This window comes from Malus domestica, chromosome 03 (assembly GCF_042453785.1).
Source record: "Malus domestica chromosome 03, GDT2T_hap1".
Lineage (NCBI taxonomy): Eukaryota > Viridiplantae > Streptophyta > Magnoliopsida > Rosales > Rosaceae > Malus > Malus domestica.
In genome coordinates this window covers 33,389,029-33,403,402 of record NC_091663.1, presented here as the reverse complement: position 1 = coordinate 33,403,402, position 14,374 = coordinate 33,389,029, and the positions used below count along the sequence as shown (strand labels likewise).

At 40.1% G+C, this 14,374-nt stretch overlaps 1 protein-coding gene across 1 annotated transcript; it reads right to left on the bottom strand.

Moving 5' to 3' along the window:
* Positions 1 to 6,721: 6,721 nt before the first annotated feature.
* Positions 6,722 to 8,199, bottom strand: LOC139194833 (uncharacterized). The gene is made up of 3 exons (XM_070819753.1): positions 7,584 to 8,199; positions 7,077 to 7,214; positions 6,722 to 6,750 (listed from the first exon to the last, which is right to left on the bottom strand). Exons 1-3 carry the CDS (start codon positions 8,197 to 8,199, stop codon positions 6,722 to 6,724), a joined length of 783 nt encoding a protein of 260 aa, XP_070675854.1.
* Positions 8,200 to 14,374: the final 6,175 nt, after the last annotated feature.

Here is a 14,374-nt window from a genome sequence, read left to right as displayed (position 1 = left end):
CTCTACCTAGCACGAGGCGTTTTGGGAGCTCATTGGCTTCGGGTTCTGTATGAACTCCGAAGTTAAGCGAGAAGGGGCCCAGAGCATTCCCAAGATGTGGTGGGGGCCCAAAGCGGACAATATCGTGGTAAGGCGGGGTCGAGCCCCGGATGTGGTGGGGCTCGGGCCGGGATGTGACAGTTTAAGCACAGTGATCAATAAGTCAAAGCATACATGCGATCAATCCTAAGCAATCAAATAAAAATTTACATATTCATGCTAAGGCTCAAGGCTTTGCCCTAGCAAAACGAATTAGTTACGCATAGTCATAATTAAAATATTAGAAAATATTATTATGAAGAAAAAGAATGAAAACACCTTAAAGTAAAAGTTTGAAATTCTTCAAGAACCCTAACCAATTTCCTATCTCCAAAGTTGCATAAAAGAGAAAGTAGAAAAACTAGGGCTGGCCAAAGCCTTATATCCTTTACATAAGCTATCGCATAATCCCTAAATAAAAGTCTTTTGTTCCAACTAGGAAATAATAATAAAATATACTAGAAAATAAAGTCCTAATTAAGCTAGGAGAATCTGTAAAGGAACTTACCAACCACGTTTTAGCCTCAAATATCTTCCAAATCTGGCCCATGATAGCTAGGGATGACAATTTTAACCATTAAACTCGATAATTGTGGATAACCGTCTGAATTGATTGGATTTGGGTATGAAAATTCGGGTATATTTTGAGTATGGGGAAAAACCATGAATATTATTCGGTTATGGTTTTGGATATGGTCATAGGGGTCCCTAATCCATATTTGTACCCAAATCCGAACCGAATAATATATATACATATATATATATATATGTATGTATATTCATTATTCACCGAATCCATTACCTTGGGAATACAAAAATTACATTGTGTGAGTTGCATTTTGTGGTAAAGTTCAAAAGTTTTGATATGAATCAAAATCTATGAGAATTTTATAGTATTTATGCAAGATATCAAAGATCAACCAACATTATCTTTTTTTTTTTTGTCAAAGAGTTAAATAATATTAAAGATGAATTACAACCAACATTATCAATGTTTAGCTTTAATTTTTATGTTCCACAAGATCCATTAATTAAATCATTTTATACATCAAATATTTAATGACAAAATTAATATTTACTAAATTATCATTCGTCAATTAGGCGAATATATTTTTTGTATTAACGAAGATGGATATAACTGTTAACCGATGTGAAATCCGTTATCCGGTGGGTATGGTTATGGATAATACCCGATGGTTAATTTGTGGTTATGGATATGGTTAATTTTCGTGGTTATGGAATGGATATAACATTTTTGTCCCCAAACCGATATGTTGCCATCCTTAATGATAGCTTGTTTTAAAGATCAGATCGTTTTAAATACATCTCCAGAAGGGGCTGAAACCAAAATAGGCCATCTTGGGCTCCAAAACTCCCAATTAAGACCAAAAGTCAATTTTCTAGCACCGTGCACTACTCATTCATTCTATTGCCAGAAAATAACTACTCGGTGGAAAATATGATATTTTGACATGACCAAGCTAAGTGACTCACCAATGTTCTCCAACTGGAATTATTCCAAAATTCATCCATTTGATTACGTTTTGCTCTAGAGGAAATCAAAAGTCTTATATTTACAATTTAAAGTATTAAAATTCTTCCCAAATAATAACCAAAATATACTAAGAATATGATTAAATATATAATATAAAAACTACTCATCACTTCACTTGTAGCCGAAACAATATTTTATTCACCAAAAACGGCTACAACTCGACCTTCAAAGGATCTGTTCGGGTCATTTAAGCATAAAATATGATTTTTCATATCTTTATTTTTTACGAAAACTAACGAAAAGTCCAAAAAAACTTCCCTTTTAATGAAAAGCCATTTTAAAGGTATAGTGAATAGTGACAGTTAAAGGTAAAAATGTGGTTTTTCGATAAAAATGAACAGTACCAGAAATATTTTGTTAAAATTTCCCTTTTTTTTTTTATTACAAGTGAAAATTTCTAATTTAAATTTCATTAAGAGATAGTTGAACTAGAGACGCAGTAAACTGCAGAGAAATATTCTAATCACCAAAAATCTACCCGTGCTTTCATGTTGCAATTGAAAAATATGGCAATGCCTCTAAACTTGATCCGCACTTAGCCAACAAGTTGTAAAAATTTGAATATCATTAAAATCATATTATTTCTTTCTAAGAACTTGTCCAATCTCCATCCTTTCGAGATTTGATGGTTTTCAACAATGAATGTTTCAAAGAATAAAATTGTAGAAAATCTCATTACAATTATCTGGTACTCCACAGGGAGAACAATGACTACAATTTATTCTTGTAAGTCCTCCTCACAAGAAATTTTTCTATGTACCAAGAACTCAGTCTGGTATATTAACGGCTATAATACAAGAGGCTGGATATTAAAAACAAAACTATAACCACTTATATTATGAGACTTGATGTACCGTGTCATATTCCCTGCATATTGAAAAATTTCTCCCTCCACACCCATAACCTAGAGGATGTCCGTCTTTCTGCTTGAGCGAAAGATTTGTTTGTTTGTTTGTTTATTATTATTATTATTATTATTATTATTATTTATATATTTTTTTATAGAAATCGATAGTGTATTAGATAGCCGACCAAGGCCCAAAAAGGGAACCTCAGTCTCGAAATTACGAAGTACAGCAAGAGTTCATGCAGGAAGAAGCACATTCACCCCAATTACAACTTTCCTCTACAAGGAGATCCAAGATAAGGGGAGGGGGAGATGATAACCATTCAGACTCACTACCTAAAGACAAACTGTAGTGAGCCAGACGATGAGACACGTTGTTGGCCTGACGACCGATATGGGTACAAAGATCTTCAGTGATCGAGGGGAGCTAAGCTTTGGTATCCTCGATAATCTGACCCAGAGAGGAGAGATTAGTCGAGGGATTCTACAGCGCGCCAATAATTTGAAGAGAATCACCTTCAATTAGTAAATTACAAAAACCCTTGTTCGTCGCCCAGGCCACACCTTTTCTAGCCTATGCCTGCAGAAAAGATATGACATTGGGAAATTTCTTACAAAAGGCTATCACAAGTTGCCATTCCCCTCGCGGACAATTACACCCACTCCACCAATAAGGCTGTCCCGATTCCAAGCCCTGCTAAAATTAAGCTTCAGCTGACCTGACTGAGGAGTGATCCATCTGGAGGGTGACAAATTTGCAACATCGTGAGATGGATGGTTCGCATTTAATCGAACAAATTCTTGCCACCATGTTGTCGTGCAAGAGACCGCCACTTTTGGGGAGTTACACCTGCCTTCCCAAAGCATCGAGTTTCTGCAATTCCAAATCGCTCAGCAGATGACCTTGAAAAGTTCCAACTTATCATGAGGGAGATAGGATGCCAAGTCTGATGCCCAAGCATAGAAAGAGGAGCGAAGACCACGGTGGAGGGGACCAAGCACTAAGGAAAGCCACTCTCAGTGTGCGAAATGGCAGTCTCAGAGAGTGTGGGATGGGGATTCGCCATAGGCATTGTAGAAACTGCACAACAGGTCGTTAGGAAATGTTGGATTTGGTGGTATTGAATTTTTTTATGTATATTTCATATATAAAACAGTTACAAGATCAAACATAGATAGAAGAAGAAACGTGAAAGAGGACAATGGCAGCTAAGCAAGCATAATGATGATCTCCACTCTCTCTAACTTAAGCCACTAACTAGCTTTACAATGATGAGGGAATATTATCACTTAACTATGCCTAAAGTAAACATTAAATAAGAGATGCATCATGACTAAAACAAACAGCTAACACTAGCACTAAGACTAGCCGAAAGCTGCCAAAAGCTGAGCTGTTATCCATCAAAACTAGACAAAAGCTTGCATTATTCTTCCAACACTCCCCCTCAAGCTGGATCTAGGGGATCCTTTGAGCCAAGCTTGGACAGAATGCATAGAAACGGAACCGTAGGAAGAGATTTGGTAAAAATGTTAGCCAACTGATCATGACTGCGAGTAGAGTAGGTGGTTATGATTTTGGATTGAACCTATGCTCAAACATAATGACAATCCACTTCAATATGCTTCGTTCTCTCGTGGAAGACTGGATTGGAAACAATGTGCATGGCAGCTTGATTGTCACATAACATAGACATATGTTCATTGCTGGGAAAGCCTAGATCCAACAGAAGGCTTTTCAGCCAAATAAGTTCACACGCAGTAGAGGCCATAGCTCGATACTCGACCTCTGCACTGGATCGAGCTACGACAGTTTGCTTCTTGCTGCGCCGTGTTACCAAATTGCCACCTACAAAGGTGCAAAAACCTGTTGTTGACTTGCGATCAAGAGAATTCCCAACCCAATCAGCATCTGTATATCCCATGATGGCAGTGCTATCATTTTTTGTCATAAGGAGTCCTCGACCAATAGACCCTTTTAGATAGCGAAGAATCTCTTCACAATTTGCATATGAGCTAATGTATGAGCATGCATAAATTGACTCACAATACTCACGACATAAGAGATATCAGGACGCGTGATTGTGAGATAAATAAGCTTTCCTACAAGTCTTTGATACTTAGTAATATTAGAGAGAGCTTCACTGTGAGTACTAAGTTGTAGCTTGTTATCTAAAGGAGTACGTGTAGGTTTACTATCTATTAAGCCAGAGTCCTTCAAAAGATCAAGAAGATCAAGAATGTATTTCCTTTGATTGAGAAAGAGGCCTTCCTGTGAATTTGCAAGCTCAATACCTAGGAAATATTTGAGACGCCCCAAATCTTTGATTGCAAATTTGTTTTGAAGAGCGAGCTTGAGAAAGTGAATTTCTTCAGCATTGTCACCTGTCACTATAAGATCATCAATGTAGATTAAAATGATTACTTTTCCAATTAAGCCATCACGAACAAATAGTGAGGAATCAACACTACTTCTTTGAAAGCCAAACTCTTCAAGAATGGAGCTCAGTTTTGCATACCATGCACGTGGAGACTGTTTCAATCCATAAATGGATTTGTGCAGTTTACAAACCATGTCAGGGTCATCTGATTGAGGATGTCCGGGTGGTAGTTTCATGTACACTTCCTCCTTTAATTCCCCATGCAAAAAAACATTCTTCACATCCATTTGATAAAGAGGCCAAGACTTATTTACGGTAACTGATAATACAACCCTTACAGTGTTCATTTTGGCTACGGGAGCAAATGTTTCCTTGTAATCCAAGCCATAAGTCTGAGTAAATCCACGAGTCACCAAACGAGCTTTGTGCCTTTCAATCGTCCCATCTAAGTTGAACTTAGTCTTGTACACCTAACGGCTGCCAACTGATTTCTTCCCTTTGGGAAGTTTAACTACACTTCAGGTTCGGTTGTCATGAAGAGCTTGCAGTTCATCCTTCATCGCTTTTTGCCAAATTTCAAGTTCATTTGCTTCTTGAAATGTTTGTAGTTCATGAGTATTGTCCAAGGTACTAAGAAAAGAAGTATGAGAAGGGGAAAACTGCTTATAGGAAACAAAATTTGTAAGAGGATACCTAGAAGTGTAGGTGACATAATCATGTAGTCGAATTGGAGGCTGTCAAACCATAGAAGGGTTTCGATGAATTGGAACTTGAGGTTCAATATCTGTGGTTTGAGATGAAGGTAGCTCATGCAATAGAGTTGGTGGGTTACGTGAAATGAGACTTTCTTGATAGAGAGGAACACTAGGTAATGGAAACATGTCACTCAAAAACTCCTCCTGATCTGCATCAGTTAGTTTCTTGGAGAAGTAGGGCATGTTTTCATCAAATCTCACATCCTTTGAAACCATTATTTTCTTTGTGATTGGATTTTAACACTTGTAGCCCTTTTGGGTAGATAAGTAACCAAAGAAAACACATTTGGTTGCTCGAGGATCCAGTTTATCACGGTGGAGAGATTGGTTGTGAACAAAGCAAGTGGACCTAAAAACTCTCAAGTGTGAGAGATCATTCTGTCTGTCCTTCAACACTTCATATGGAGACTTGAAACTGAGTACTTTAGTAGGCAATCTATTGATTAGGTAGGCAGCTGTAAGTACTCATTGTGACCAAAATTTCTTTGGCACATTCATATGAAACATGATTGATCTTGTTTTCTCAAGAAGGTCTCTATTCTTTCTCTCAACAATCCCATTTTGTTGGGGTGTGCCAACACATGTTGTTTGGTGCAGTATGCCATGAATACTAAGATATTGAGACATGTTATGGGACATGTATTCAGTGCCATTATCGAATCTTAATATATGAATTTTTGATGCAAATTGAGTACCAACCAGTTTGTGAAAATCTTGAAAAACATTTGAAAGTTCACTCTTAAATTTCAAAAGATACAACCAATTCATCATTGTAAAATCATCAAGAAAGGTTACAAAGTATTTATATCCATCAAAGGACTCTAGTATTGGACCCCAAATGTCTGAATGAATGATTTCGAAAGGATGGCTAGCTCTAGAAGTGGAAGAATCAAAAGGCAACCTAGAAAACTTAGAAAAGTGACAAACATCACACTTTAACTTGTCCTTACATATTTTTGGAAACAAAAAAGACCTTACTTTATCAGAAGGATGTGCCAAATGTTGATGCCAAAGTTGTTAGTCTTGAAAAACACTTGAACTGACTTGAAAAAACTTGGGATTCTTAGTGTCTTTAGCCAAGTAGTAAAGCCCATTCAACAAGAAACCTTCACCAATCGTTCTCTTGGTGATGATATCCTGAAAAATGACATTGTGAGGGGAGAAAATGACTAGACAGTTTAGAGAATTGGTGATAGCTCCTACTGATAGAAGTTGAAAAGGAAAAAAAGGTATGTAAAGGGCTGCTGACTCTATGTGTTTTGACAATAAGTTGATTTTTCCTTTTCCTACAACTGTGGCACCCTTCCCATTAGCTACTAACACTTGAGAAAAATTTGTCATTTTTGTAAAATCATGTAAGTTATTAATTTTATTTGTCATGTGATCCGTGGCTCCTGAGTCAATGATCCAATAATCATGTTCATTACTAGCATTTAGGGCAGTAGAGAAGGCACTGAAATTACCTGGGATATCTTTCTGTGAAACATGGTCATGTTTAGCCAGAAAACCAGCAAATTTTGCAAGTAAAGATGTGTGATTCTTCTCTTCAGCTACGGGAGCTTCATCTCTATTGTTAAGCACCTGTTTGTTGTGGAGATATGCTGCAAAATCATTGATTAATGCAACAAGATTGGTAGTGAAATTCACCATTCCTTCTGTTGACAAGGTAGCTGCATGGTTGGCCTTGTAGCTATTGTTGTTAAGATATTTTTGTGTACCTTTTATCTCTGGACCTTTATCTCCTTCAAGAACTTAGGCTTCAATTCCGGATGAAGAATCCAACATCTGTCTTTTATATGGCCAAGAGAATCACAGTAGCTGCACTTTAAATCTGGTCTTTTTCCCTTGTAAACTTTGCCTTCAGGACGTTTGTTGCTAGAGACATAAGCCCTAGTCTCAGAAACGCTGTCTTTAGTCTCTTGATTCATGACTTTCCTCCTTACTTCTTCCCTTTAGATTATGGCACACACCAGTGAAGGAAGGGAGTTCAACATTCATTAAGAGGTGACTTCTGAGGTCTTCGAACTCTGGACCTAAGCTTGCCAAGAGTTGAAAAATCTTGTCTTCTTCTGCTCTATTGATCAACACAGTGGCATCAGTGGTATGAGGACGATAAACATCGAGCTCATTCCACATGTTTGTAAGACTGCCAAGGTGTTGAACAAATGCTTTGCTTCCTTGTTGTAGACTTGCCAGATTCTTCTTAAGCTGGAAGACACGGGCAACATTATTTTGATTTCCATACATCTCTTTTACTTGCTTCCAGAGATGCATGGATGACTCAGAATAACTGAAAATTTCAGCAATCCTTCGCTCCATTGAATTGAGCAACCAAGACATGACCAACTGATCTTTGCATAGCCACGACTCGTATGTAGAAGAAATGACTACTGGAGCTTCAATAGCACCATTTACATAGCCAAGCTTTGATCTTCCTCCAAGTGCAAGAGATACTGCACGACTCCAGGGAAGGTAGTTGAATTCATTCAACAAAACAGAACTGAGACGTTGATTAGGATTGACCTCAACGTCAGAAAATGCTGGAGCATCCATCGAGCTTTCAGTTTCAGAGAGTTCTTCAGCCATCTTGGCTTAGAGCAAAAGAAACTTAGCGGAAACAATTACTAGAGTCAGGAATTTAGAGTTCCTGCTCTGATACCATATTGAATTTTTTATGTATATTTCATATATAAAACAGTTACAATGGCAACTAAGCAAGCATAATGATGACTTCCACTCTCTCTAACTTAAGCCACTAACTAGCTATACAATGATGAGGGAATATTATCACTTAACTATGCCTAAAGTAAACATTAAATAAGAGATGCACCATGACTAAAACAAATAGCTAACACTAGCACTAAGACTAGCCGAAAGTTGCCGAAAGCTGAGCTGTTATCCATCAAAACTAGACAAAAGCTTGCATTATTCTTCCAACAGGTGGGAACGATATCCTTACACAATCTCCAAAATATCATACGTACCTTAGGGGGACATTAGCCTTCCATAAAGCTATCTAGAGAGGAGAAGAAACAGACCCAGATGAGGAACAGGTTGCCGCGGCGAAGATGATAATAGCCATTCACAAGCTACGTGGTATGTAGATTTAATGAAAAATCTCCCATTAATATCAAAGTGTTATGAAAGATGATCCTCAGTGTTGGGTATGCTCAGAGGAATGAAATGAATGAGACCCACCTCATTGACCGAGAAAGTGGCAGAAAGTAACTCGGAATTCCAATTCCTTGTAGACTGGTCAATCAGGCCAACCGCCAATGACATAGGGCTCCTTACGGGCTTAGAAAAGAACAGCTAGAATAAGAGGGGGAAGGGAATCTAAGGACCATCCTAAATGCGCAACTTGGTTTCGGAGCTACAAACCATTTTGCCCCTCGGTTGCTGCGCCAAACGAAAGAACAATTTGGTTTAAGCTCCACGTTCAGAATAGAGAATAAGTGGGGTAGTATTTTGCCTTTAGGATTTTCTCCAAAAAAAAGTTTGGATCAATAATTAGGCACCAAACTTGTTTTGCTAGGAGTGCCAAATTGAACGCATAAAAGTTGCGAAACTCCAATCGCCCACTGACTTGGGTTGGCATAGTTTATCCCAAGAAAGCCAGTGGATTTTGTTCTCTCCTTCAGAGCCTATCCCACCAAAACGATGCAATTAAGTGATTCAAGTCATTGCAAAAATATTTGGGCAAAAAGAATGTGCTCATGAGATATAGGGGAATGGGCTGAGCTACCAATTTAACCAGTAAGTCCTTACCTGCTGCACTTAATAGTCTACCCTTCCAGTCTTGGAGGGGTTTCCATAGATGTTCCTTGATGTAACCAAAACAAGGACCTCGGTTACAACCAACCAAAGTAGGCTGCCCCGAGTATCTTTCATGGAAATTCACCATTTTCACCCCAGAAATGGACACCAAATGAGATTTATCAGCGCTCCAAACATTTCGGCTAAAACACACCTCACTTTTCAAGAGGTTGACTTTCTGTCCCGAGGCCCGCTCATAAGTTGATAAGAAATTAGAAATCTGGTAGCACTCGACATTAGAAGCCTCGCAAAAATGAAGCTATCATCTGCACATTGGAGGTGGTTCACCTTCGAAGCCTTATTACCGATTGAAATTCCACGGATAAAACCCGCCTATTCCTGGAAGCAATAGTGGTCGAGAGGCCTTCAACGCATCAAACAACAACAACAACAACAACAAAGCCTTTTCCCACTAAGTGGGGTCGGCTATATGAATCCTAGAACGCCACTGCGCTCGGTTTTGTGTCATGTCCTCCGTTAGATCCAAGTACTCTAAGTCTTTTCTTAGGGTATCTTCCAAAGTTTTCCTATGTCTTCCTCTACCCCTTCGGCCCTGAACCTCTGTCCCGTAGTCACATCTTCAAACCGAAGCGTCAGTAGGCCTTCTTTGCACATGTCCAAACCAACGTAACCGATTTTCTCTCATCTTTCCTTCAATTTCGGCTACTCCTACTTTACCTCGGATATCCTCATTCCCAATCTTATCCTTTCTCGTGTGCCTACACATCCCACGAAGCATCCTTATCTCCGCTACACCCATTTTGTGTACGTGTTGATGCTTCACCGCCCAACATTCTGTGCCATACCGCATCGCTGGCCTTATTGCCGTCCTATAAAATTTTCCCTTGAGCTTCAGTGGCCTACAACGGTCACACAACACGCCGGATGCACTCTTCCACTTCATCCATCCAGCTTGTATTCTATGGTTGAGATCTCCATCTAATTCTCCGTTCTCTTGCAAGATAGATCCTAGGTAGCGAAAACGGTCGCTTTTTGTGATATTCGCTAGATTTCTTTGGTCATTAGTGTGGATAAGTATATAAATGGATAGAGACAGGAAAGCAAACACAAGATGTACGTGGTTCACTCAGATTGGCTACGTCCACGGAATATATGAGTTCTCATTAATTGTGAAGGTTTTACACAAGTACATAGGTTCAAGCTCTCCTTTAGTGATTACAAGTGAATAATTTAGTACAAATGACATTAAGAAATATTGTGGGAGAATGATCTCGTAATCATGAAACTTCTAAGTACCGAAGTGTGGTATCATCTTCACTTGCCTTATCTGTCTCATAGGTAGATGTGGCATCTTCTCTGGAAGTACCCTTTCTCCATCCAGGGGTGGTATCTTTAACTGGTGGAGATGTACAAGGTAATGTATCAATTTCACTTGAAGCTTACTTACAGTTTCAGGCTTGGTCAAGTGCGATATAAACCATGTAGTAGGAGTCCCTCAAGTCGCCGAGCTAGGAGATCTGCTGAAAGGAGGTGACAGACAAGGTAAGCAATCAGAGCTCCAAGCAATCAGTCCCAGATCAGAAGTTTGATTTCGAGTTCCGGCTGATTGTTCTCATTCTCCCTATCTTACAGTCAGCATGAAGGATAAAAAGAAGAAAAATGAGAAGAGATGATATGAGATACTTTTGCTTTTGAAGAAGTAACTTTCCATATGCTTATTCTTGAACTGGGCTGGAGGGTTTTCTGGTTTCCTCCAGAGTATAAGGCCGACTGAAGAATTTGAGGGTCAAAACAAGTCCATCAAATCTAGCGTATGTTCGACCCTGCTGATATGGGATACTTTTGCTTTTGACAAAGTAGTGGATGTATCGACACGTGTGCTGTTACGCTTGTCTCCACATGCTTCCTTATATCCTTCTCACTTGCCCTATCTGTTCCTCAGGCAGATGCGGTATCTTCCCTGGAAGCATAAGATGTTGAAGATGAGTACTCGAGAGCAATGCCAGGTAAGTAAGCAGGTAAGGGGTTCCAGGCAGTCAGTTCCTGACTGGAAGCTTGATTCCAAATGCTGACTGATTGCTCTCTTTCTCCTTGTCTTGCAGGTAAGAACAAGGCCAAAGGAAAAGACAGGGAAAAAGCATGATATGGGATACTCTTACTTTTAACCCTGATGATATGAGATATTCTTGCTCTGGTATAGCTTGTTTGCAGAGGTATTATCAAGGGGGGGAAAGAAAGCTGAATATTTTGAAAGGCTTCGTTGGGAGTGCCCTCTCAGATATGAGGAAGGGTTGAGTATTTTTGTAGGTCTGCCTGTCCGTTAGGGATGGAGGTCGATATATATAGGAGTCTCCTTAACAACAAATAGTAATGCTATTCCTTTACCCTGCTTGGTCATAGCACGGTAGTGAGAACTGCTAGCTTCACATGTTTTAACTCTATCAGAGCACTTTGAAAAAGTGGTCTGTGGTATCTGGAAAGCTGATGTTGCATGTGAAGATTACAGACAAGCTTTATCCAAGGAGATCTGGCTCTCAAAGTTGAGAAAGTGGTGCCTCTTCGGTTTTCGAACAAGCGATCCTGTCGGGGATCTGGCTCTCGAGGTTCGGAGAACAATGCCTCTTCGATTTTTGAGAAAGCAATCCTGCTGAGGGTCTGGCTCTCGAGATTCGGAGAGCGGTGTCTCTTCAATTTTTGAGAAAGTAATCATGTTGGGAGTCTGGCTTTCGAGATTCGGAGGGCGGTGCCTCTTCGATTTTGGAGCAAGCAATCTTGTTAGGAGTGTTTTCTCGAATGTGAGTAAAGGTTGGGCATGTTTGCTAGTCTACCTTGCCACAGAGCACAGAGGTTGACACACAGGGACTTTCCAATTATCCAGCAGTGGTACTGTTCCTTTACCCTTGTGGGTAATAATATGGTAGCTAGACCTTCAAAATTTATGTGCCTAAACTTTGTTAGCGCTGTTTCTTTGCTATTCTTTTACCCTTCTTGGTCAGAGCGATGTAGTGGGAGCTGCAAGCTTCACGTGTCTCAACTTTGTCAGAGAACTTTGGCAAAGTTATCTGTGGTACCAATGAGCTAACGTTGCGTGTGGAAAGTGGGTGATTGAACAGTAAGATTCATGTGCTTTTAACTTCACCAGAAATCTTCGACAGAATGCCCGTAATTTCCGCAAAGCTGAGTGTGCGTGTGACAGGTGCTGACCAGGCTGAAAAAGTAGGTGCCTCTTCGATTTCTGAGATCGGCCATCGTGGTCTCTGAGCAGCCCAGCTTTTGAGAAAGCAAGCGCCTTTTCAATTTCTGAGATCGGTCTTCGTGGTCTTTGAGCAACCCAGCTTTTGAGAAAGCAAACACCTCTTCGATTTCTGAGATCGACCCTCGTGGTCTCTGAGCAGCCCAGCTTTTCAGAAAGCAAACGCCTCTTCGATTTCTGAACAGGCGCCTCTTCAATTTCTGAAGCTCTGTCGAGTGCAGATTTTTATAGAGGCTGGCATTAAGTTCCAAAGCACACTTGAATCTCCACCAGTAGAAGCTCCATTCTTGCACTTCTAAGATAACATATGGCGCCCATCATTCGTCTCCCCTACTGGTCCTCTTATCGTTGGGGATTCCGTGATGAAGAATGATATGACCGCTGCGGTGGTGGCCAGGAACCTTCTCACTCTCAAAGATAACAGACTACTTTCCCAACAGTCTGATAAGTTGGCTGTTAAGGATTCTCTGGCTCTCAGTGTTCAGTGTGCAGGTTTTGTGTCTAATATGGCCTAACGCCTATTTGCTCAAACCCGCCAAGTTGAATCATTGGCGGCTGAAGTGATGAGTCTCAAACAGGAGATTAGAGGGCTCAAGCATGAGAATAAACAGTTGCACCAGCTCGCACATGACTTTTCTACAAACATGAAGAGGAAGCTTGACCAGATGAAGGAATCTGATGGTCAGGTTTTACTTTATCATCAGAGGTTTGTCGGTTTGTTCCAAAGGCATTTATTGCCTTCGTCTTCTGGGGTTGTACCGCGTAATGAAGCTTCAAATGATCAACCTCTGATGCCTCCTCTTTCTACGGTTCTGTCCAGTACTGAGACTCCGAATGATCCCCCTTCGGTGCCTTCTCTTTCTGGGGCTCTACCGACTGCTGAGACTTGTCCTAAGCAACATTTGTGAAGGCTCCCTCTTGTTTGTTTATTTTGACTCATGTATATGTACATATTTGTAACTTATCGGGGATATCAATAAATAAGCTTTGCTTCATTTCAACGTATTGTGTTAAATACTCTAAAGCCTTCTTCGCTAAGTTCTTTGAATTTTTCTTTTGTTGAAGCTTGTATTTTGAAGCTTTGTGAGTGGAGCATGTAGGTTGAGGTAGTGTTCCCTTAATTTCCCGAGTGAAGAAAACTTCTCGGTTGGAGACTTGGAAAATCCAAGTCACTGAGTGGGGTCGACTATATGAATTTTAGAACGCCATTGTTCTCGGTCCTGTGTCATGTCCTCTGTTAGATCCAAGTACTCTAAGTCTTTTCTTAGAGTCTCTTTCAAAGTTTTCCTAGGTCTTCCTCTACCGCTTCGGCATTGAACCTCTGTCCCATAGTCGCATCTTCTAATCGGAGCGTCAATAGGCCTTCTTTGCACATGTCCAAACCACCGTAACCGATTTTCTCTCATCTTTCCTTCAATTTCGGCTACTCCTACTTTACCCCGGATATCCTCATTCCTAATCTTATCCTTTCTCGTGTGCCCACACATCCAACGAAGCATCCTCATCTCCGCTACACCCATTTTGTGTACGTGTTGATGCTTCACCGCCCAACATTCTGTGCCATACAGCATCGCCGACCTTATTGCCGTCCTATAAAATTTTCCCTTGAGCTTCAGTGGCATTCGGCGGTCACACAACACGCCGGATGCACTCTTCCACTTCGGGCTGGTTTGGTATTGCTGTGCTTTGAAAAAAAGCTGTTGTGAGAATAAGCGGCTGTGCTGTGAGAAT